The sequence below is a fragment of the Oncorhynchus tshawytscha genome, linkage group LG06 (assembly GCF_018296145.1).
Source record: "Oncorhynchus tshawytscha isolate Ot180627B linkage group LG06, Otsh_v2.0, whole genome shotgun sequence".
Lineage (NCBI taxonomy): Eukaryota > Metazoa > Chordata > Actinopteri > Salmoniformes > Salmonidae > Oncorhynchus > Oncorhynchus tshawytscha.
The window spans coordinates 3616224-3642344 of NC_056434.1; the positions used below are offsets into that span (position 1 = coordinate 3616224).

At 42.5% G+C, this 26121-nt stretch overlaps 1 protein-coding gene across 1 annotated transcript in view; it reads right to left on the bottom strand.

Annotated features, from left to right (window-relative positions):
- The window catches only part of LOC112251275 (phosphatidylinositol 3,4,5-trisphosphate 5-phosphatase 1), a 56944-nt gene that overhangs the window by 29380 nt on the left and 1443 nt on the right, over positions 1-26121 (bottom strand). The window contains exons 2-5 of the mRNA XM_042322849.1: positions 25348-25411; positions 12686-12821; positions 9338-9503; positions 8753-8893 (exon numbers count right to left, since the gene is read on the bottom strand). Of these exons, the coding sequence (XP_042178783.1) occupies positions 8753-8893; positions 9338-9503; positions 12686-12821; positions 25348-25411 (507 nt within the window). The remainder of the gene's footprint in view (positions 1-8752; positions 8894-9337; positions 9504-12685; positions 12822-25347; positions 25412-26121) is intronic.

The window sequence follows — 26121 nt, forward strand, 5'->3', positions numbered from 1 at the left end:
GTATAAAATAAATAATTAAAATACTGGGCTGTATTTTATGCTCCCCCCCAAAAATTGGTAAATTATCTTATTTTCTATTAATGCAAATTGCTCAGAAAATGTTATCAAATGAAATCAAGCTTTATTTATACAGCACATTTCAGACAGAATACAACACAATATCCCTTACAGGAAAAAAGACAAACTGAACAACTAAAAAGCACCCAAAAGGAAAAGCAAAGCTAAAAATATGTATTTCAAGATCTCTTTTAAATATGTCCACAGTTTCAGCCGCCCTCAGGGTCTCTGGCTGGGAGCATAGTAACTAAAGGCTGGGGGCATAGTAACTAAAGGCTGGGGGCATAGTAACTAAAGGCTGGGGGCATAGTAACTAAAGGCTGGGGCATAGTAACTAAAGGCTGGGGGCATAGTAACTAAAGACTGGGGTAAAGTAACTAAAGGCTGGGGGCATAGTAACTAAAGGCTGGGGGCATAGTAACTAAAGGCTGGGGGCATAGTAACTAAAGGCTGGGGGCATAGTAACTAAAGGCTGGGGGCATAGTAACTAAAGGCTGGGGGCATAGTAACTAAAGGCTGGGGGCATAGTAACTAAAGGCTGGGGGCATAGTAACTAAAGACTGGGGCATAGTAACTAAAGGCTGGGGGCATAGTAACTAAAGGCTGGGGGCATAGTAACATAATAGTAACTAAAGACTGGGGGCATAGTAACTAAAGGCTGGGGTAATAGTAACTAAAGGCTGGGGGCATAGTAACTAAAGGCTGGGGGCATAGTAACTAAAGGCTGGGGTAATAGTAACTAAAGGCTGGGGCATAGTAACTAAAGGCTGGGGGCATAGTAACTAAAGTAACTAAAGACTGGGGGCATAGTAACTAAAGACTGGGGCATAGTAACTAAAGGCTGGGGGCATAGTAACTAAAGGCTGGGGGCATAGTAACTAAAGGCTGGGGGCATAGTAACTAAAGGCTGGGGGCATAGTAACTAAAGGCTGGGGGCATAGTAACTAAAGGCTGGGGGCATAGTAACTAAAGGCTGGGGGCATAGTAACTAAAGACTGGGGCATAGTAACTAAAGGCTGGGGGGCATAGTAACTAAAGACTGGGGGCATAGTAACTAAAGGCTGGGGGCATAGTAACTAAAGGCTGGGGGCATAGTAACTAAAGGCTGGGGGCATAGTAACTAAAGGCTGGGGGCATAGTAACTAAAGGCTGGGGGCATAGTAACTAAAGTAACTGGGGGCATAGTAACTAAAGGCTGGGGGCATAGTAACTAAAGACTGGGGTAATAGTAACTAAAGGCTGGGGGCATAGTAACTAAAGCTGGGGGCATAGTAACTAAAGGCTGGGGGCATAGTAACTAAAGGCTGGGGGCATAGTAACTAAAGGCTGGGGGCATAGTAACTAAAGACTGGGGGCATAGTAACTAAAGACTGGGGGCATAGTAACTAAAGGTTGGGGGCATAGTAACTAAAGACTGGGGGCATAGTAACTAAAGGCTGGGGGCATAGTAACTAAAGACTGGGGGCATAGTAACTAAAGACTGGGGGCATAGTAACTAAAGGCTGGGAGCATAGTAACTAAAGGCTGGGGGCATAGTAACTAAAGGCTGGGGGCATAGTAACTAAAGACTGGGGGCATAGTAACTAAAGGCTGGGGGCATAGTAACTAAAGGCTGGGGGCATAGTAACTAAAGGGGCATAGTAACTAAAGGCTGGGGGCATAGTAACTAAAGGCTAGGGGCATAGTAACTAAAGACTGGGGGCATAGTAACTAAAGATTGGGGCATAGTAACTAAAGGTTAGGGGCATAGTAACTAAAGGCTGGGGGCATAGTAACTAAAGGCTGGGGGCATAGTAACTAAAGGCTGGGGGCATAGTAACTAAAGGCTGGGGGCATAGTAACTAAAGGCTGGGGGCATAGTAACTAAAGGCTGGGGGCATAGTAACTAAAGGCTGGGGGCATAGTAACTAAAGACTGGGGGCATAGTAACTAAAGACTGGGGGCATAGTAACTAAAGGCTGGGGGCATAGTAACTAAAGACTGGGGGCATTGTAACTAGAGGCTGGGGGCATAGTAACTAAAGACTGGGGGCATAGTAACTAGAGGCTGGGGGCATAGTAACTAAAGACTGGGGGCATAGTAACTAAAGACTGGGGGCATAGTAACTAAAGGCTGGGGTAATAGTAACTAAAGGGGGGCATAGTAACTAAAGACTGGGGGCATAGGGGCATAGTAACTAAAGGCTAGGGGCATAGTAATAGAGTAACTAAAGGCTGGGGGCATAGTAACTAAAGGCTAGGGGCATAGTAACTAGAGACTGGGGCATAGTAACTAAAGACTGGGGGCATAGTAACTAGAGGCTGGGGGCATAGTAACTAAAGACTGGGGGCATAGTAACTAAAGGCTGGGGGCATAGTAACTAAAGACTGGGGGCATAGTAACTAGAGGCTGGGGGCATAGTAAAGAACATAGTAACTAAAGACTGGGGGCATAGTAACTAAAGGCTGGGGTAATAGTAACTAAAGGCTGGGGGCATAGTAACTAAAGACTGGGGGCATAGTAACTAAAGGCTGGGGGCATAGTAACTAAAGGCTAGGGGCATAGTAACTAGAGACTGGGGGCATAGTAACTAAAGATTGGGGGCATAGTAACTAAAGGCTAGGGGCATAGTAACTAAAGGCTGGGGGCATAGTAACTAAAGGCTGGGGGCATAGTAACTAAAGGCTAGGGGCATAGTAACTAAAGGCTGGGGGCATAGTAACTAAAGGCTGGGGGCATAGTAACTAAAGATTGGGGGCATAGTAACTAAAGGCTAGGGGCATAGTAACTAGAGACTGGGGGCATAGTAACTAAAGGCTGGGGACATATTAACTAAAGGCTGGGGGCATAGTAACTAAAGGCTGGGGGCATAGTAACTAAAGGCTGGGGGCATAGTAACTAGAGGCTGGGGGCATAGTAACTAAAGACTGGGGTAATAGTAACTAAAGGCTGGGGGCATAGTAACTAAAGACTGGGGTAATAGTAACTAAAGACTGGGGGCATAGTAACTAAAGGCTGGGGGCATAGTAACTAAAGACTGGGGGCATAGTAACTAAAGGCTGGGGGCATAGTAACTAGAGGCTGGGGTCATAGTAACTAAAGACTGGGGGCATAGTAACTAAAGACTGGGGGCATAGTAACTAAAGGCTGGGGGCATAGTAACTAAAGGCTGGGGACATAGTAACTAAATACTGGGGTAATAGTAACTAAAGGCTGGGGGCATAGTAACTAGAGGCTGGGGGCATAGTAACTACAGGCTGGGGGCATAGTAACTAAAGGCTGGGGGCATAGTAACTAGAGGCTGGGGGCATAGTAACTAGAGACTGGGGGCATAGTAACTAGAGGCATAGTAACTAAAGGCTGGGGGCATAGTAACTAAAGACTGGGGGCATAGTAACTAAAGACTGGGGTAATAGTAACTAAAGGCTGGGGGCATAGTAACTAGAGGCTGGGGGCATAGTAACTACAGGCTGGGGGCATAGTAACTAAAGGCTGGGGTTATAGTAACTAGAGGCTGGGGCATAGTAACTACAGGCTGGGGGCATAGTAACTAAAGGCTGGGGGCATAGTAACTAGAGGCTGGGGGCATAGTAACTAAAGACTGGGGGCATAGTAACTAAAGACTGGGGGCATAGTAACTAAAGGCTGGGGACATAGTAACTAAATACTGGGGGCATAGTAACTAAAGACTGGGGGCATAGTAACTAAAGGCTGGGGGCATAGTAACTAAAGGCTGGGGGCATAGTAACTAGAGGCTGGGGACATAGTAACTAGAGGCTGGGGGCATAGTAACTAAAGAAGCATAGTAACTAAAGGCTGGGGGCATAGTAACTAAAGGCTGGGGGCATAGTAACTAAAGGCTGGGGGCATAGTAACTAAAGGCTGGGGGCATAGTAACTAAAGGCTGGGGGCATAGTAACTAAAGGCTGGGGGCATAGTAACTAAAGGCTGGAGCATAGTAACTAAAGGCTGGGGGCATAGTAACTAAAGGCTGGGGGCATAGTAACTAGAGGCTGGGGGCATAGTAACTACAGTCTGGGGGCATAGTAACTAAAGTCTGGGGGCATAGTAACTAGAGGCTGGGGGCATAGTAACTAAGGCTGGGGGCATAGTAACTAAAGACTGGGGGCATAGTAACTAAAGGCTGGGGGCATAGTAACTAAAGGCTAGGGGCATAGTAACTAGAGACTGGGGGCATAGTAACTAAAGATTGGGGGCATAGTAACTAAAGGCTAGGGGCATAGTAACTAAAGGCTGGGGGCATAGTAACTAAAGGCTGGGGGCATAGTAACTAAAGGCTGGGGGCATAGTAACTAAAGGCTGGGGGCATAGTAACTAAAGGCTGGGGGCATAGTAACTAAAGGCTGGGGGCATAGTAACTAAAGATTGGGGGCATAGTAACTAAAGGCTAGGGGCATAGTAACTAGAGACTGGGGGCATAGTAACTAAAGGCTGGGGACATAGTAACTAAAGGCTGGGGACATAGTAACTAAATACTGGGGGCATAGTAACTAAAGGCTGGGGGCATAGTAACTAAAGGCTGGGGGCATAGTAACTAAAGGTTGGGGGCATAGTAACTAAAGACTGGGGGCATAGTAACTAGAGGTTGGGGGCATAGTAACTAAAGACTGGGGGCATAGTAACTAGGCGGGGGCATAGTAACTAAAGACTGGGGGCATAGTAACTAAAGACTGGGGGCATAGTAACTAAAGGCTGGGAGCATAGTAACTAAAGGCTGGGGGCATAGTAACTAAAGGCTGGGGGCATAGTAACTAAAGACTGGGGGCATAGTAACTAAAGGCTGGGGGCATAGTAACTAAAGGCTGGGGGCATAGTAACTAAAGACTGGGGGCATAGTAACTAAAGGCTGGGGGCATAGTAACTAAAGGCTAGTGGCATAGTAACTAAAGACTGGGGGCATAGTAACTAAAGATTGGGGGCATAGTAACTAAAGGTTAGGGGCATAGTAACTAAAGGCTGGGGGCATAGTAACTAAAGGCTGGGGCATAGTAACTAAAGGCTGGGGGCATAGTAACTAAAGGCTGGGGGCATAGTAACTAAAGGCTGGGGGCATAGTAATAAAGGCTGGGGGCATAGTAACTAGAGACTGGGGGCATAGTAACTAAAGACTGGGGGCATAGTAACTAAGGCTGGGGCATAGCTAAAGACTGGGGGCATTGTAACTAGAGGCTGGGGGCATAGTAACTAAAGACTGGGGGCATAGTAACTAAAGGCTGGGGGCATAGTAACTAAAGACTGGGGGCATAGTAACTAAAGACTGGGGGCATAGTAACTAAAGGCTGGGGCATAGTAACTAAAGGCTGGGGGCATAGTAAAGACTAAAGGCTGGGGCATAGTAACTAAAGGCTAGGGGCATAGTAACTAGAGACTGGGGCATAGTAACTAAAGATTGGGGGCATAGTAACTAAAGGCTAGGGGCATAGTAACTAGAGACTGGGGGCATAGTAACTAAAGACTGGGGGCATAGTAACTAAAGTAACTAAAGACTGGGGGCATAGTAACTAAAGGCTGGGGGCATAGTAACTAAAGACTGGGGGCATAGTAACTAGAGGCTGGGGGCATAGTAACTAAAGACTGGGGGCATAGTAACTAAAGACTGGGGGCATAGTAACTAAAGGCTGGGGGCATAGTAACTAAAGGCTGGGGGCATAGTAACTAAAGGCTGGGGGCATAGTAACTAAAGATTGGGGGCATAGTAACTAAAGGCTAGGGGCATAGTAACTAGAAGGCATAGTAACTAAAGGCTGGGGACATATTAACTAAAGGCTGGGGGCATAGTAACTAAAGGCTGGGGGCATAGTAACTAAAGGCTGGGGGCATAGTAACTAGAGGCTGGGGGCATAGTAACTAAAGACTGGGTAATAGTAACTAAAGGCTGGGGGCATAGTAACTAAAGACTGGGGTAATAGTAACTAAAGACTGGGGGCATAGTAACTAAAGGCTGGGGGCATAGTAACTAAAGACTGGGGGCATAGTAACTAAAGGCTGGGGGCATAGTAACTAGAGGCTGGGGTCATAGTAACTAAAGACTGGGGGCATAGTAACTAAAGACTGGGGCATAGTAACTAAAGGCTGGGGGCATAGTAACTAAAGGCTGGGGACATAGTAACTAAATACTGGGGTAATAGTAACTAAAGGCTGGGGGCATAGTAACTAAAGGCTGGGGGCATAGTAACTAAAGGCTGGGGGCATAGTAACTAAAGGCTGGGGGCATAGTAACTAGAGGCTGGGGGCATAGTAAAGAGACTGGGGGCATAGTAACTAAAGGCTAGTAACTAAAGGGGCATAGTAACTAAAGACTGGGGGCATAGTAACTAAAGACTGGGGTAATAGTAACTAAAGGCTGGGGCATAGTAACTAGAGGCTGGGGGCATAGTAACTACAGGCTGGGGGCATAGTAACTAAAGGCTGGGGTTATAGTAACTAGAGGCTGGGGGCATAGTAACTACAGGCTGGGGGCATAGTAACTAAAGGCTGGGGCATAGTAACTAGAGGCTGGGGGCATAGTAACTAAAGACTGGGGGCATAGTAACTAAAGACTGGGGGCATAGTAAACTGGGGACATAGGCTGGGGGCATAGTAACTAAAGACTGGGGCATAGTAACTAAAGGCTGGGGGCATAGTAACTAAAGGCTGGGGGCATAGTAAGGCTGGGGAAAGTAACTAGAGGCTGGGGGCATAGTAACTAAAGACTGGGGGCATAGTAACTAAAGGCTGGGGGCATAGTAACTAAAGGCTGGGGGCATAGTAACTAAAGGCTGGGGGCATAGTAACTAAAGGCTGGGGGCATAGTAACTAAAGGCTGGGGGCATAGTAACTAAAGGCTGGGGGCATAGTAACTAAAGGCTGGGAGCATAGTAACTAAAGGCTGGGGGCATAGTAACTAAAGGCTGGGGGCATAGTAACTAGAGGCTGGGGGCATAGTAACTACAGTCTGGGGGCATAGTAACTAAAGTCTGGGGGCATAGTAACTAGAGGCTGGGGGCATAGTAACTAGAGGCTGGGGGCATAGTAACTAAAGACTGGGGGCATAGTAACTAAAGGCTGGGGGCAGGCTAGGGGCATAGTAACTAGAGACTGGGGGCATAGTAACTAAAGATTGGGGGGTAACTAGGGGCATAGTAACTAAAGGCTGGGGGCATAGTAACTAAAGGCTGGGGGCATAGTAACTAAAGGCTAGGGGCATAGTAACTAAAGGCTGGGGGCATAGTAACTAAAGGCTGGGGGCATAGTAACTAAAGGCTGGGGGCATAGTAACTAAAGATTGGGGCATAGTAACTAAAGGCTAGGGGCATAGTAACTAGAGACTGGGGGCATAGTAACTAAAGGCTGGGGACATAGTAACTAAAGGCTGGGGACATAGTAACTAAATACTGGGGGCATAGTAACTAAAGGCTGGGGGCATAGTAACTAAAGGCTGGGGACATAGTAACTAAATACTGGGGACATAGTAACTAAAGACTGGGGGCATAGTAACTAAAGGCTGGGGACATAGTAACTAAATACTGGGGACATAGTAACTAAAGGCTGGGGGCATAGTAACTAAAGACTGGGGTAATAGTAACTAAAGGCTGGGGGCATAATAACTAAATGCTGGGGGCATAGTAACTAGAGACTGGGGGCATAGTAACTAAAGGCTGGGGGCATAGTAACTAAAGGCTGGGGGCATAGTAACTAAAGGCTGGGGGCATAGTAACTAAAGGCTGGGGGCATAGTAACTAAAGATTGGGGGCATAGTAACTAAAGGCTAGGGGCATAGTAACTAGAGACTGGGGGCATAGTAACTAAAGGATGGGGGCATAGTAACTAAAGGCTGGGGGCATAGTAACTAAATGCTGGGGGCATAGTAACTAAAGGCTGGGGGCATAGTAACTAAAGTGACTAACCTAAAAATGTTTTTTTTGTAAAAATACTTACTGTATAAATTAAGTAGTTTAGTATTTGGTCCCATATTCCTAGCACTCAATCACTACATCAAGCTTGTGATGCCTCAAACTTGTTGGAAGCATTTGCAGTTAGTTTTGGTTGTGTTTCAGATTATTTTGTGCCCAATATCAATTCATGGTAAATAATGTATTGTGTTATTTTGGAGTCACTTTTAAATAAGAATATAATATGTTTGTAAACACTTCTACATGAATGTGGATGATGCAATGATTACAGATAATCCTGAATGAATTGATGAGTGTAAAAGTTAAAGAGGGGCAAAGATCATATCTCCAAGACATGGTAACCTCCCCTGTTATTGGTAATGGTGAGAGGTTAGATCATACCTCCAAGACATGCTAACCTCCCCTGTTAATGGTAATGTAGTCATTGTGTGGTAAAAATATGTGAGCAAATAGTAAACTTTTGATGACTTTGTATATAAGAATATTTAGGGCTGTCAATAATTTTGACCCCTAACCTTCTTGAGAAAAAAACAAAAACAAAACAAAATCTCTTTCTCTGAGCAAAAGTATAAAATATTATAATTTCCCCATTTTTTTTGTTGTTGTTGATGCATTCAATATAACTCTGTTTTTTTATGATTTATTTTATACAGTCATCACTGTTAATCTTTATCAAGAGTGTCAATAAAAACGACTTATGTTGCTTCAACCACATCGCGACCAGGGTATCCAGCCAATCAGTGGTCTCCACAGCAAGTGTGTCAACAATCTGGGACACCACTGTAGCTAGCTATTGTCTGTACCTGTTAAGATGTTTGCAAATTCCCATAATGAGCTTTTTCAGACGGGGAAAGTTGGGATTCCCATTCTGGGCTTGCTCAGCATCGAGACAGAGTGAGGTGTGGAAGTATTCCTGGATGGATTGTTGGTGCTCTTCTGGCAGGCTGGAAGACAATGAATTAGCAGTCAGTGTGATTCGTTTTGTTGATGCCTAACTAAAAGATTGGCAGCTGGGTAACACAATGCAACACGTCGTCAGTAACACAATACTACTGAAGACACTCAATCAGCATTTTGCAGCTCATAGTAGAATGAGAAGTGTCTCAGTGTATTAAATCAAATTTATTTATAAAGCCCTTCTTACATCAGCTGATATCTCAAAGTGCTGTACAGAAACCCAGCCTAAAACCCCAAACAGCAAGCAACGCAGGTGTAGAAGCACGATGGCTAGGAAAAACTCCCAAGAAAGGCCAAAACCTATCAAGTCAAAAAAGCTGATCTAAGATACATTTTTGCCTGATCAATAATGAATAAGATTACTTCGATAGGGTGGCACCTGATCTCAGATCAACACCCTGAGAAGATTTTGTGGTCCCAAATGAGCATACTTAGACATGTCCAACTGTTGCAGCCTCTGTAGGTATGTGTCTCTCAGGGAAGCACAGGCGAGCTCTGAAGTCTGTGACTCTCCCCCATGGGTCTCTTTACTGCCATTGGCTGACAGACCTCCTGAGATGTTCCTGGGTGGTAGCTGAGGTGGGTATTTAGCTGGATCTGGAGACGAACAACCACAACAGTCAAACGGTTAGACATAATGAAAGTTATCAGTGTCATACCCCTGTGTAGTACTTGAATTACTACTACTTAACTAACAGCACCTACAGTCACCTTTACTCCTGTTAACATGTATATATATCTACCTCAATGATTCCAGTGCTCCTGTTGATAATGTATATTCAGGGTTTCAAAACCTTTGACTGGTACTGAACAGTATATACATGTTAACAGGAGTACTGGAGTCATTGAGGTAGATACAGTGGGGCAAAAAAAGTATTTAGTCAGCCACCAATTGTGCAAGTTCTCCCACTTAAAAAGATGAGAGAGGCCTGTAATTTTCATCATAGGTACACTTCAACTATGACAGACAAAATTAGAAAAAAAATCCAGAAAATAACATTGTAGGATTTTTAATGAATTTATTTGCAAATTACAGTGGAAAATAAGTATTTAAGTAAAAGGTTTTGACACCCTGACTCATTCAAGGGTTTTTCATAATTTGGACTACTTTCTAGATTGTAGAAAAGTAGTGAAGACATCAAAACTATGAAATAATACATATGGAATCATGCAGTAACCAAAAAAGTGTTAACTTTTTATGGCTGCAGGGGCAGTATTGAGTAGCTTGGGTGAAAAGGTGCCCATTGTAAACGGCCAGCTCCTCAGTTTCAGTTGCTAATATATGCATATTATTATTAGTATTGGATAGAAAACACTCTGAAGTTTCTAAAACTGTTTGAATTACGTCTGTGAGTATAACAGAACTCATATTGCAGGCAAAAACCTGAGAAATTCCACTTCCTGTTTGTATTTTTTCTGGGGGTGGCAGAATTTCAACCAAGCTCTCATTGAAATTACAGCGGGATATGGATGAGTTTTCACTTCCTACGCCTTCCACTAGATGTCAACAGTCAATAGAACTTTGTCTGATGACTCTAATGTGAAGGGGGGTTGAATGAGACAGGAAATAGTCACCACATTTCACCAGGTGCGTTCACAGATGAAGGACCTGCGTTCCACCGCTCATCTGAAGTCATTCTAATTCTCCGGTTGGAACGTTATTCAAGATGTATGTAAACAACATTCTAAAGATTGATTCAGTACATCGTTTGACATGTTTCTACTGACTGTTAAGGAACTTTTGGACATTTCGTCACGTTATAGTGGACGCGCTTTGTAACTTTGGAATTGTTTACCAAACGCGCTAACCAAAGTAGCTAATTGGACATAAATAACGGACATTTTCGAACAAATCAAGCATTTATTGTGGACCTGGGATTCCTAGGACTGCATTCTGATGAAGTTCATCAAAGGTAAGGAAACATTTATCATGTATTTTCTGGTTTCTGTTGACTCCAACATGGAGGCTAATTTGGCTTCTGTTCTGAGCGCCCTCTCAGATTATTGCATGGGTTGGTTTTTTCCGTAAACCTTTTTTGAAATCTGACACAGCGGTTGCATTAAGGAGAGGTATATCTATAATTCCATGTGTATAACTTGTATTATCATCTACATTTATGATGAGTATTTCTGTTGAAACGATGTGGCTATGCAAAATCACTTGATGTTTTTGGAACAAGTGAATCTAATAAACCAAAGTAAACTCAGATTTTTTTATATAAATATGAACTTTATCAAACAAAACATGCATGTAATTGTGTAACATGAAGTCCTATGAGTGTCATCTGATGAAGATAATTAAAGGTTAGTGATTCATTTTATCTTTATTTCAGCTTTTTGTGAATGCTATATTTTGCTGGAAAATGGCTGTGCTTATTGTGGTTTGGTGGAGACCTAACATAATAGTTCGACGAGCAGGTGTCCACATACTTTTGGTCATGTAGCCTGCGGCTATGGAACCCTGACCTGTTCACCGGATGTGCTACCTGTCCCAGACCTGCTGTTTTCAACTCTCTAGAGACAGCAGGAGCGGTAGAGATACTCTGAATGATCGGCTATGAAAAGCCAACTGACATTTACTCCTGAGGTGCTGACTTGTTGCACCCTCGACAACTACTGTGATTATTATTATTTGACCATGCTGGTTATTTATGAACATTTGAACATCTTGGCTATGTTCTGTTATAATCTCCACCCGGCACAGCCAGAAGAGGACTGGCCACCCCTCAGAGCCTGGTTCCTCTCTAGGTTTCTTCCTAGGTTTTGGCCTTTCTAGGGAGTTTTTCCTAGCCACCGTGCTTCTACACCTACATTGCTTGCTGGTTGGGGTTTTAGGCTGGGTTTCTGCACAGCACTTTGTGACATCGGCTGATGTAAGGGCTTTATAAATACATTTGATTTGATTTAGTGTATCTACCTTAACTGTTTTGGATTGTATGTAATCTGATTATTAAAAAACCAAACTCAGTTACATTATCAGCTAAAAAATATTGTAATCAGTTTACAGATTACACAACTAGATGATTACTTCTTGGATTACTTTTACATTTTAGAAAGTCACGTTTTCTTAATGACATTCAATTCAGCATCAGAAACAAAAGGTGCACGTTTAAGTTAGTTCCACCTGAGTCCGACCACAAGTCAGAGATCGCTATGATGACACGACAAATGTGTTCGATAGATCGTTTTGTCTTCTTCTATTGCCTCTTCGGGGAAAAGTAAACCCACATTTATCTTACTGATTACAATTTTGGACAGGTATTAGAGGTTTCAAGGTTTCAAATTTCAAAGTATATAGAAGGAAATGCAAGCTATATACAGGCTCAGGGCCACCACCATAATTACAGTGTGCAGGGTTCCGGGAGTTATTGAGGTACAGTAGAAGTTGGCTATACAACATAAACAGATCTGGGACCAACAAGCTACCTTGGATTAGGTCAGATCTGGGACCAACAAGCTACCTTGGATTAGGTCAGATCTGGGACCAACAAGCTACCTTGGATTAGGTCAGATCTGGGACCAACAAACTACCTTGGATTAGGTCAGATCTGGGACCAACAAGCTACCTTGGATTAGGTCAGATCTGGGACCAACAAACTACCTTGGATTAGGTCAGATCCAAGCTACCTTGGGTTAGCTCAGCTGTAGCAAAACATAATACGAGAGAATGGCTAAATCACAAATGAAACCACACTCCCTAGATAGTGCACTACTTTTGACCAGGTCCCATAGGGTACCCTTTGAAACACAGAAAGATAATAAACAGGTTATTATCTGACCTGGCTCCTCCTCTGGCTCCTCCTCTTTCTGAACAGGGAACTGCAGGTGTGTAGCCAGACCCATGTTGGGACTGTAGTACGTCTCCACCAGGTCAGCCAGCACAGAGAAGAACCGGATAGGGACACCCTCAGAGGCCTGGAGACAGAGACAGAGAAACAACAAACACTGGCTAGTGGCACACACTACTGAGTCTAGAAATGACATCAGTCACAGGCTAGGAGTCTAGAGAGCACAACATCGGTCAAAGGCTAGAACTCTAGAGAGCACAAAATCAGTCACAGGCTAGAACTCTAGAGAGCACAACATCGGTCAAAGGCTAGAACTCTAGAGAGCACAACATCAGTCACAGGCTAGAACTCTAGAGAGCACAACATCAGTCACAGGCTAGGAGTCTAGAGAGCACAACATCAGTCACAGGCTAGGAGTCTAGAGAGCACAACATCAGTCACAGGCTAGGAGTCTAGAGAGCACAACATCAGTCACAGGCTACGAGTCTAGAGAGCACAACATCAGTCACAGGCTAGAACTCTAGAGAGCACAACATCGGTCAAAGGCTAGAACTCTAGAGAGCACAACATCAGTCACAGGCTAGAACTCTAGAGAGCACAACATCAGTCACAGGCTAGAACTCTAGAGAGCACAACATCAGTCACAGGCTAGAACTCTAGAGAGCACAACATCAGTCACAGGCTAGGAGTCTAGAGAGCACAACATCAGTCACAGGCTAGGAGTCTAGAGAGCACAACATCAGTCACAGGCTAGGAGTCTAGAGAGCACAACATCAGTCACAGGCTACGAGTCTAGAGAGCACAACATCAGTCACAGGCTAGAACTCTAGAGAGCACAACATCAGTTACAGGCTAGGAGTCTAGAGAGCACGCACAACATCAGTCACAGGCTAGAACTCTAGAGAGCACAACATCAGTCACAGACTAGAACTCTAAAGAGCACAACATCAGCAAGACAATAACACTACAGAGCACCACATCAAGACAAGTACACTACAGAGCACAACAGGAAGACACAGGCTAGTAGCCTTTCTTCTCATGTCTCTACTTGGTGCTTAATTTACGGTGCTGGTATAGATATTTATGGTGCTGGTGTCATGACGTTGGCCTGGGGGTAGGTTTATGACAGTCATAAATACCTCTTCCCCCCTTTTTCCTCTCTCTACCCTACTGATGTTACATTTGCAAACCCCTTGGTTAACATAGAGATTCTGGGAACATCAGAAGGTGGGGGGAAATGAACTATATTCTGGTAATCCGAACAACTGAACATATCCGGTGGTATTTAATGAATATGATGTCAGTTCGGTTGTCATCTGAGACATTCTCATCAATGATAAGATGACATAAACTCTACAGTGGAAAGTCTACACATCAGAGTTATCGGATTGACATGGAATTGTTGTTCAATTTAAATGTTTGAATATGAAATGTTTCGTGATGGGATGAAATGTGATTTTAGCTTCTAAAATGTGAGATTTGGGTTTTCATAAGATAGGGCTCTGCTCAATCAGTGGCCCGCCCCTGTGAAGGGACATGGGCTATAAAACTTTTCAAACACGCCCTCCTCTCCCTTCCTATATAAGCCCTAGACGACAATATAACCTCCTGTTCCGAGGACGTGAGGACGACGGTCCGATGTCAGAATGGTTCTGATAATAACTACAGAACGAAGCCAACATCAGCGTGAGCTTTGGTTGCGAATGGTATGAACTTTGAACTCTTATTCACTACAGAAGTGATACCTCCTAGCTGTTGAGTTAGCAACAGCCGCTGCAAATGAGGGTTAGGAAGGAACAGACAGAGTATCCCGTCTACCACACAACGACGTTACTACAACTTCTCCAATTAACATCCAGAGACATTCTTCAAAGGACTCGGTTGGGCAACACGGCCTTCCATCTACCACCAACCTACCGAAGCGCAGCTCAGAGTAAATATTTATTGCATTTTCCTTTTCCAAATGGGCGGTAATTGAGGATGCATAAGATACTGTATTCACGATAGCACAGCTTCACCCTTTGTTCCTCAGTCTTCCTGCTCTTTCACTTTCACCCAGCCCTTTTCTTTTGTGTAACAAGCTGTCATATCTTTTCTGCCCGCCAGGGACGTTTTCCTTTATGACGTAATTTGTAATCAAGTTATGATTTAATTATGTGTATGTATAATTCTGTGTGATTAGTTAGGCATTTAGTAAATAAATAATTAAACCCAATTTTGTATTGCTGATTCAAATTGTTAGCCAGGGTTCGTGCAGATAACTAAGAATTTACAACTTTCAGATGAGACTGAATTAAGATGACGTTTAATATTGACTGCTATTGATGTGAAATATTACTAGGTCTTTAAGAGTTTATTCGTAAGATAACAGCTCTATAAATATTATTTTGTGGTGCCCCGACTCTCTAGTTAATTACATTTACATGATTAGCTCAATCAGGTAATATTAATTACGGAGAAATTATTTTATAGAATAGCATGTCATATCACTTAATCCGGCATAGCCAAAGACACGACACTGGTATAGATATTTCTGGTGCAGGTATAGATCTTTCTGGTGCTGATATCGATATTTATGGTGTAGGTATAAATATTTATGGTGCAGGTATAGATATTTATGGTGCAGGTATAGATATTTCTGGTGCAGGTAAACATATTTCTGGTGCAGGTATGGATATTTCTGGTGCAGGTATATATATTTCTGGTGCTGGTATGGATATTTCTGGTGCTGGTATAGATATTTATGGTGCAGGTCTAGATATTTCTGGTGCAGGTATAGATATTTCTGGTGCAGGTATGGATATTTCTGGTGCTGGTATAGATATTTATGGTGCAAGTATAGATAATTATGGTGCAGGTATAGATATTTCTGGTGCAGGTATGGATATTTCTGGTGCTGGTATAGATATTTCTAGTGCTGGTATAGATATTTATGGTGCAAGTATAGATATTTATGGTGCAGGTATAGATATTTCTGGTGCAGGTATAGATCTTTCTGGTGCAGGTATAGATCTTTCTGGTGCTGGTATAGATATTTATGGTGCAGGTATAGATATTTCTGGTGCAGGTATAGATCTTTCTGGTGCTGGTATAGATATTTATGGTGCAGGTATAGATCTTTCTGGTGCAGGTATAGATATTTATGGTGCTGGTATAGATATTTATGGTGCTGGTATAGATATTTATGGTGCAGGTCTAGATATTTCTGGTGCAGGTATAGATATTTCTGGTGCAGGTATAGATATTTATGGTGCAGGTATAGATCTTTCTGGTGCTGGTATAGATCTTTCTGGTGCAGGTATATATATTTCTGGTGCTGGTATGGATATTTCTGGTGCTGGTATAGATATTTATGGTGCAGGTCTAGATATTTCTGGTGCAGGTATAGATATTTATGGTGCAGGTATGGATATTTCTGGTGCTGGTATAGATATTTATGGTGCAAGTATAGATAATTATGGTGCAGGTATAGATATTTCTGGTGCAGGTATGGATATTTCTGGTGCTGGTATAGATATTTCTGGTGCTGGTATAGATATTTATGGTGCAAGTATAGATATTTATGGTGCAGGTATAGATATTTCTGGTGCAGGTATAGATCTTTCTGGTGCAGGTATAGATCTTTCTGGTGCTGGTATAGATATTTATGGTGCAGGTATAGATATTTCTGGTGCAGGTATAGATCTTTCTGGTGCTGGTATAGATATTTATGGTGCAGGTATAGATCTTTCTGGTGCTGGTATAGATATTTATGGTGCAGGTATAGATATTTATGGTGCAGGTATAGATCTTTCTGGTGCTGGTATAGATCTTTCTGGTGCTGGTATAGATATTTATGGTGCAAGTATAGATATTTATGGTGCAGGTATAGATATTTATGGTGCAGGTATGGATATTTCTGGTGCTGGTATAGATATTTCTGGTGCTGGTATAGATATTTATGGTGCAAGTATAGATATTTATGGTGCAGGTATAGATATTTCTGGTGCAAGTATAGATCTTTCTGGTGCAGGTATAGATCTTTCTGGTGCTGGTATAGATATTTATGGTGCAGGTATAGATAATTCTGGTGCTGGTATAGATATATATGGTGCTGGTATAGATATTTCTGGTGCAGGTATAGATCTTTCTGGTGCAGGTATAGATATTTATGGTGCAGGTATAGATATTTCTGGTGCTGGTATAGATATTTATGGTGCTGGTATAGATATTTCTGGTGCAGGTATAGATCTTTCTGGTGCAGGTATAGATATTTATGGTGCTGGTATAGATATTTCTGGTGCAGGTATAGATCTTTATGGTGCTGGTATAGATATTTCTGGTGCTGGTATAGATCTTTATGGTGCTGGTATAGATCTTTCTGGTGCTGGTATAGATATTTATGGTGCTGGTATAGATATTTCTGGTGCAAGTATAGATATTTATGGTGCAGGTATAGATATTTATGGTGCAGGTATGGATATTTCTGGTGCTGGTATAGATATTTCTGGTGCTGGTATAGATATTTATGGTGCAAGTATAGATATTTATGGTGCAGGTATAGATATTTCTGGTGCAAGTATAGATCTTTCTGGTGCAGGTATAGATCTTTCTGGTGCTGGTATAGATATTTATGGTGCAGGTATAGATAATTCTGGTGCTGGTATAGATATATATGGTGCTGGTATAGATATTTCTGGTGCAGGTATAGATCTTTCTGGTGCAGGTATAGATATTTCTGGTGCAGGTATAGATATTTATGGTGCAGGTATAGATCTTTCTGGTGCTGGTATAGATCTTTCTGGTGCAGGTATAGATCTTTCTGGTGCTGGTATAGATATTTATGGTGCTGGTATAGATATTTCTGGTGCAGGTATAGATCTTTATGGTGCTGGTATAGATATTTCTGGTGCTGGTATAGATCTTTATGGTGCTGGTATAGATCTTTCTGGTGCTGGTATAGATATTTATGGTGCTGGTATAGATATTTCTGGTGCTGGTATAGATATTTCTGGTGCAGGTATAGATCTTTATGGTGCTGGTATAGATATTTCTGGTGCTGGTATAGATATTTCTGGTGCTGGTATAGATCTTTATGGTGCTGATATAGATATTTCTGGTGCAGGTATAGATATTTCTGGTGCAGGTATAGATATTTATGGTGCTGGTATAGATATTTATGGTGCTGGTATAGATATTTATGGTGCTGGTATAGATATTTCTGGTGCTGGTATACATCAGTGTAGCAACACAAGAGCAAGATCTTAGAGAGCTTTACTGTTGCATGTTTCAGGAGACTTTAGGTCATGTTGTTCTGAATGACAGGTTTTCCTTCTATCACGATCATACAGCGGACACACTGTTATAAAGGACTTTGTACTGTTAGGCTACATTCCAAGGGCGTATTAACGACCAAGTCACCTGTTTTTTTTTATAGCCCCTTTCACTGCAACTGTGGATGTTGTTTTTCTTTGTGAAGTTTCCGTTCTTTTCTGTTAAGCACCACGAGATGAACGTTGTGGCTTGTCATACGCCCACGCTAGGGGATCATTCAAAACCTCCTGCAACTGAAAGAGGAAGAAGCTATTGATCAACATTAGCAGAGTGGCCTGTAGGAACTACAAGTACACTTCAACATTAGCAGAGTAGCCTGTAGGAACTACAAGTACACTTCAACATTAGCAGAGTAGCCTGTAGGAACTACAAGTACCCTTCAACATTAGCAGAGTGGCCTGTAGGAAATACAAGTACCCTTCAACATTAGTAGAGTGGCCTGTAGGAACTACAAGTACCCTTCAACATTAGCAGAGTAGCCTGTAGGAACTACAAATACCCTTCAACATTAGTAGAGTAGCCTATAGGAACTACAAGTACCCTTCAACATTAGCAGAGTAGCCTGTAGGAACTACAAGTATCTTTCAGCATTAGCAGAGTAGCCTGTAGGAACTACAAGTACCCTTCAACATTAGCAGAGTGGCCTGTAGGAACTACAAGTACCCTTCAACATTAGCAGAGTGGCCTGTAGGAACTACAAATACCCTTCAACATTAGTAGAGTAGCCTATAGGAACTACAAGTACCCTTCAACATTAGCAGAGTAGCCTGTAGGAACTACAAGTATCTTTCAGCATTAGCAGAGTAGCCTGTAGGAACTACAAGTACCCTTCAACATTAGCAGAGTAGCCTGTAGGAACTACAAGTACCCTTCAACATTAGCAGAGTGGCCTGTAGGAACTACAAGTACCCTTCAACATTAGTAGAGTAGCCTGTAGGAACTACAAGTACCCTTCAACATTAGCAGAGTAGCCTGTAGGAACTACAAGTATCTTTCAGCATTAGCAGAGTAGCTTGTTAGGAATTGCAGTACCATTCAGCATTAGCAGAGTAGCCTGTAGGAACTACAAGTACCCTTCAACATTAGCAGAGTAGCCTGTAGGAACTACAAGTACCCTTCAACATTAGCAGAGTAGCCTGTAGGAACTACAAGTACACTTCAACATTAGCAGAGTAGCCTGTAGGAACTACAAGTACCCTTCAACATTAGTAGAGTAGCCTGTAGGAACTACAAGTATCTTTCAGCATTAGCAGAGTAGCTTGTTAGGAATTGCAGTACCATTCAGCATTAGCAGAGTAGCCTGTAGGAACTACAAGTATCTTTCAGCATTAGCAGAGTAGCCTGTTAGGAATTGCAGTACCCTTCAACATTAGCAGAGTAGCCTGTATGATCTACAGTACCCTTCATTTCTGTGTATAGGGCAAGTTAAAACTCAAGAACTTGTAAATCAGCATTGATGACTTTCATGCTTTCCAGCTACAATAGATAAATGAATAACTAATCTAATCTATCTAACTGTGTACTGTAGTATGGTCTCCAGGTTTGGAATATTCTGACTGCCACAGTAATAAGGGAATGTATAGTAATGTATAATAACCAAATTTATTAAAATCTCAACCTCTGCCTCTGGGTGACAGAGAGAGCAGAGAGGATGGAGCTACACCCGTTGTGCTGTACACACCTTTAATTGAATAGAGACTGTAGTGTACAGTCTGTTAATTGAATAGAGACTGTAGTGTACAGTCTGTTTATTGAATAGAGACTGTAGTGTGCAGTCTGTTTATTGAATAGAGACTGTAGTGTACAGTCTGTTTATTGAATAGAGACTGTAGTGTACAGTCTGTTTATTGAATAGAGACTGTAGCGTGCAGTCTGTTTATTGAATAGAGACTGTAGTGTACAGTCTGTTAATTGAATAGAGACTGTAGCGTGCTGTCTGTTTATTGAATAGAGACTGTAGTGTACAGTCTGTTAATTGAATAGAGACTGTGGTGTACAGTCCGTTAATTGAATAGAGACTGTAGTGTACAGTCTGTTTATTGAATAGAGACTGTAGTGTACAGTCTGTTTATTGAATAGAGACTGTGGTGTACAGTCTGTTAATTGAATAGAGACTGTAGTGTACAGTCTGTTAATTGAATAGAGACTGTAGTGTACAGTCTGTTTATTGAATAGAGACTGTAGTGTACAGTCTGTTTATTGAATAGAGACTGTAGTGTGCAGTCTGTTTATTGAATAGAGACTGTAGTGTACAGTCTGTTTATTGAATAGAGACTGTAGTGTACAGTCTGTTTATTGAATAGAGACTGTAGCGTGCAGTCTGTTTATTGAATAGAGACTGTAGTGTACAGTCTGTTAATTGAATAGAGACTGTGGTGTACAGTCTGTTAATTGAATAGAGACTGTGGTGTACAGTCTGTATATTGAATAGAGACTGTAGTGTACAGTCTGTTTATTGAATAGAGAATGTGGTGTACAGTCTGTTTATTGAATAGAGACTGTAGTGTACAGTCTGTTTATTGAATAGAGACTGTAGCGTGCAGTCTGTTTATTGAATAGAGACTGTAGTGTACAGTCTGTTTATTAAATATAGACTGTGGTGTACAGTCTGTTTATTGAATAGAGACTGTTGTGCACAGTCTGTTTATTGAATAGAGACTAGTGTACAGTCTGTTTATTGAATAGACTGTGGTGTACAGTCTGTTAATTGAATAGAGACTGTAGTGTACAGTCTGTTTATTGAATAGAGACTATTGTGTACAGTCTGTTTATTGAATAGAGACTATTGTGTACAGTCTGTTTATTGAATAGAGACTGTAGCGTGCAGTCTGTTTATTGAATAGAGACTGTAGCGTGCAGTCTGTTTATTGAATAGAGACTGTAGCATACAGTCTGTTTATTGAATAGAGACTGTAGCGTACAGTCTGTTTATTGAATAGAGACTGTAGCGTACAGTCTGTTTATTGAATAGAGACTGTAGTGTGCAGTCTGTTTATTGAATAGAGACTGTGGTGTACAGTCTGTTTATTGAATAGAGACGGTGGTGTACAGTCTGTTAATTGAATAGAGACTGTGGTGTACAGTCTGTTTATTGAATAGAGACTGTGGTGTACAGTCTGTTTATTGAATAGAGACGGTGGTGTACAGTCTGTTAATTGAATAGAGACTGTGTGTACAGTCTGTTAATTGAATAGAGACTGTAGTGTAGTCTGTTAATTGAATAGAGACTGTGGTGTACAGTCTGTTATTGAATAGAGACTGTGGTGTACAGTCTGTTAATTGAATAGAGACTGTGGTGTACAGTCTGTTTATTGAATAGAGACTGTGGTGTACAGTCTGTTTATTGAATAGAGACTGTGGTGTACAGTCTGTTTATTGAATAGAGACGGTGGTGTACAGTCTGTTAATTGAATAGAGACTGTGTGTACAGTCTGTTAATTGAATAGAGACTGTAGTGTAGTCTGTTAATTGAATAGAGACTGTGGTGTACAGTCTGTTAATTGAATAGAGACTGTGGTGTACAGTCTGTTAATTGAATAGAGACTGTGGTGTACAGTCTGTTAATTGAATAGAGACTGTGGTGTACAGTCTGTTAATTGAATAGAGACTGTGGTGTACAGTCTGTTTATTGACTAGAGACTGTGGTGTACAGTCTGTTAATTGAATAGAGACTGTGGTGTACAGTCTGTTAATTGAATAGAGACTGTGGTGTACAGTCTGTTAATTGAATAGAGACTGTGTGTACAGTCTGTTAATTGAATAGAGACTGTGTGTACAGTCTGTTAATTGAATAGAGACTGTAGTGTGCAGTCTGTTTATTGAATAGAGACTGTAGCGTACAGTCTGTTTATTGAATAGAGACTGTAGCGTACAGTCTGTTTATTGAATAGAGACTGTAGTGTGCAGTCTGTTTATTGAATAGAGACTGTGGTGTACAGTCTGTTTATTGAATAGAGACGGTGGTGTACAGTCTGTTAATTGAATAGAGACTGTGTGTACAGTCTGTTAATTGAATAGAGACTGTAGTGTAGTCTGTTAATTGAATAGAGACTGTGGTGTACAGTCTGTTAATTGAATAGAGACTGTGGTGTACAGTCTGTTTATTGAATAGAGACTGTGGTGTACAGTCTGTTATTGAATAGAGACTGTGGTGTACAGTCTGTTTATTGAATAGAGACTGTGGTGTACAGTCTGTTAATTGAATAGAGGACAGGAGCAGTGTAACTCATTTCCAGCCCAAGAACGTGACAGTTGATATCAAGTGTCTAGTTTTACAGAGCTCTCACATTTTAGCCCTGACTTGAATTGGCCCAAACACGGTGCAAACAATACAAGGCGATTTTGTGCAATGCATAAATAACCCTAATAGGTTACACAATATTCACAGTAAAATGCTAAATTCCAGAACTTTCCCACCACATGTGGCCTGTCTTCATTTCTGAAGGCATTGAAAGCAAAAGCAGAAGTTGCCTGATGCATGAGAAATTGAGAAATGGCTCTTAAAATACCCCTTAACACCCAACACCTGGAAGTGGACTACAACAATAAACAGTCTGTCATCATGAATTGCTTTGAGAGACTAGTCAAGGATCATATCACCTCCACCTTACCGGCCACCCAAGACCCACTTCAGTTTGCCCCCCGCCCCAACAGGTGCACATACGACACAATCGTCATCATACTTCACACTGCCCTATCCCATCTGGACAAGAGGAATACCTGTGTAAGAATGCTGTTCGTTTATTTAACCAGGTAGGCCAGTTGAGAACAAGTTCTCATTTACAACTGCAACCTGGCCAAGATAAAGCAAAGCAGTTTGACACATACAACAACCCAGAGTTACAGATGGAATAAACAAACATACAGTCAATAACACAGTAGAAAAAGAAAGAAAAAGACTGTTTACATTGTGTGCAGATGAGGTAAGATAAGGGAGTTAAGGCAATAAATAGGCCATGGTGGCGAAGTAATACAATACAATTATACCATGCAGTACAATACAGCAATTAAACACTGGAATGGTTGATGTGCAGAAGATGACTGCGCAAGTAGAGATACTGGGGTGCAAAGGAGCAAGATAAATAAATAAATAAATACAGTATGGGGATGTGGTAGATAGATGGGCTGTTTACAGATGGGCTATGTACAGGTGCAGTTATCTGTGAGCTGCTATGACAGCTGGTGCTTAAAGTTAGTGAGGGGGATATAAGTCTCCAACTTCAGTGATTTTTGCAGTTCGTTCCAGTCATTGGCAGCAGAGAACTGGAAGGAAAGGCGACCAAAGGAGGAATTGGCTTTGGGGGTGACCAGTGAGATATACCTGCTGGAGTGTGTGCTATGAGTGGGTGCTGCTCTGGTGACCAGTGAGTTGAGATAAGGCGGGGCTTTACCTAGCAGAGACTTGTAGATAACCTGTAGCCAGTGGGTTTGGCGACTAGTATGAAGCGAGGGCCAATCAACGAGAGCATACAGGTCGCAGTGGTGGGTAGTGTATGGGGCTTTGGTGACAAACTGATGGCACTGTGATAGACTGCATCCAATTTCTTGAGTAGAGTGTTGGAGGCTATTTTATAGATGACATCGCCGAAGTCGAAGATCGGTAGGATGGTCAGTTTTACGAGGGTATGTTTGGCAGCATGAGTGAAGGATGCTTTGTTGCGATATAGGAAGCCGATACTAGATTTAATTTTGGATTGTAGATGCTTAATGTGAGTCTGGAAGGAGAGTTTACAGTCTAACCAGAAACCTAGGTATTTGTAGTTGTCCACGTATTCTAAATCAGAGCCGTCCAGAGTAGTGATGCTGGACGGGCGGGCAGGTGCGGGCAGCGATCGGTTGAAGAGCATGTATTTAGTTTTACTTGCATTTAAGAGCCGTTGGAGGCCATGGAAGGAGAGTTGTATGGCATTGAAGCCCGTCTGGAGGTTAGTTAACACAGTGTCCAAATAGGGGCCAGAAGTATAGAGACTGGTGTCATCTGCGTAGAGGTGGATCAGAGACTCACCAGCAGCAAGAGCGACATCATTGATGTATAGATCTTTTTTACATGGCACATATTGCACTTTTACTTTCTTCTTCAACACTTTGTTTTTAAACCAAATTGAACATATTTCATTATTTATTTAAGGCTAAATTAGAGAGAGGCATGCGTAGCCGAGTGAACATATGGGTCCAGTGAGTGGTTGGGCTGGCTGGGGACACAGCGATTCAGATAGTTAGCAGGCCGATGCTAACAAGCTAGCAGTCAGTAGGCTGGGGCAGTAAGCTAGCAGTTGAATGATGAAAATGTTCTGAGTTTGCGGTAGGAATCCGGGGATAAGGAGAGAAAAAAATAGGTCCGTTGTGATCTGGTTTGAGTCACGTTGTACGAACTGGCGAGAGCTTTCCGAGCTAAAGGTTAGCTGATGACCGCGAGTTCGGAGGTAAATAGAAATATTTTTGAAAAAAAAACAGATCCACGCCACATTGGGTGAGGCGGGTTGCAGGAGAGAATTTAGAAGTTGAGGTTTAGGAAAATATTATAAAAAGTAATGTGAAGAAAAATATATACAAATATATGTACAAGGGACATGACAGGACAAATACAAAGATGTCTGACTGCTATGCCATCTTGGATGGAGGCTGAAGAAACTTGGCTTGTCACCCAAAACCCTGACAAAATTTTACAGATGCTCAATCGAGAGCATCTTGTCAGGCTGTATCACAGCCTGGTACGGCAACTGCACCGTCCTCAACCGCAAGGCTCTAAACGGGGGCAAACTACCTGCCCTCCAGGACACCTACACCACCCGATGTCACAGGAAGGCCAAAAAGATCGTCAAGGACAACATCTACCCGAGCCACTGCCTGTTCACACCGCTACCACCCAGAAGGCGAGGTCAGTACAGGTGCATCAAAGCTGGGACAGAGAGACTGAAGAACAGCTTCTGTCTCAAGGCCATCAGACTGCTAAACAACAATCACTAACTCAGAGAGGCTGCTGCCTACATTGAGATCCAATCACTGGCCACTTTAATAAATGGATCATTAGTCACTTTAAATAATGTCACATTAATAATGTTTACATATCTTACAAAACTCATATCATATGTATATACTGTATTTTATACCATCTATTGCACCTTGCCTATGTTGATCGGCCATCGCTCATCCATATATTTATATGTACATATTCTCTTTCACCCCTTTAGATTTGTGTGTATTAGGTAGTTGTTGGGGAACTGTTAGATTACTTCTTAGATATTACATGAAAATACCAAATAATACCATTAAATGCTGTGTAGGGGGATCCACTCCCAAAACAGGGTGCAGAATATATATTGTGGAGCTGTCTGACTGACCTGGACAGAGAGTTTCCTCTCCTCATTGGGTAGGATCCTGTAGGTATACACACAGTTCTGGAACCTGGAAATAGGAAAGATGGGTTATCATAATACAGTTTACAGAGATGTCTTGATCTGGCGGTCTGGTTCTTGAGAAGCGGTCTGGGTTTTGAGAAGCAGTCTGGGTCTTGAGAAGCTGTCTGGGTCTTGAGAAGCCGACTGGGTCTTGAGAAGCCGTCTGGGTCTTGAGAAGCCGTCTGGGTCTTGAGAAGCCGTCTGGGTCTTGAGAAGCCAACTTTGTCTTGAGAAGCCGTCTGGATTTTGGGAGGCGGTCTGGGTCTTGAGAAGCTGTCTGGGTCTTGAGAAGCCGTCTGGGTCTTGAGAAGCCGTCTGGGTCTTGAGAAGCCGACTGGGTCTTGAGAAGTCGACTGGGTCTTAAGATGCGGTCTGGGTCTTGAGAAGTGGTCTGGGACTTGAGAAGTGTTCTGGGTCTTGAGAAGCCGTCTGGGTCTTGAGAAGCGGTCTGGATCTTGAGAAGCGGTATGGATCTTGAGAAGCGGTCTGTTTCTTGAGAAGCCAACTGGGTCTTGAGAAGCCGTCTGGGTCTTGAGAAGCGGTCTGGGTCTTGAGAAGCCGTCTGTTTCTTGAGAAGCCAACTGGGTCTTGAGAAGCCGTCTGGGTCTTGAGAAGCGGTCTGGGTCTTGAGTCTTGAGAAGCCAACTGGGTCTTGAGAAGCCATCTGGGTCTTGAGAGGCGGTCTGGATCTTGAGGAGCCGTCTGGGTCTTGAGAAG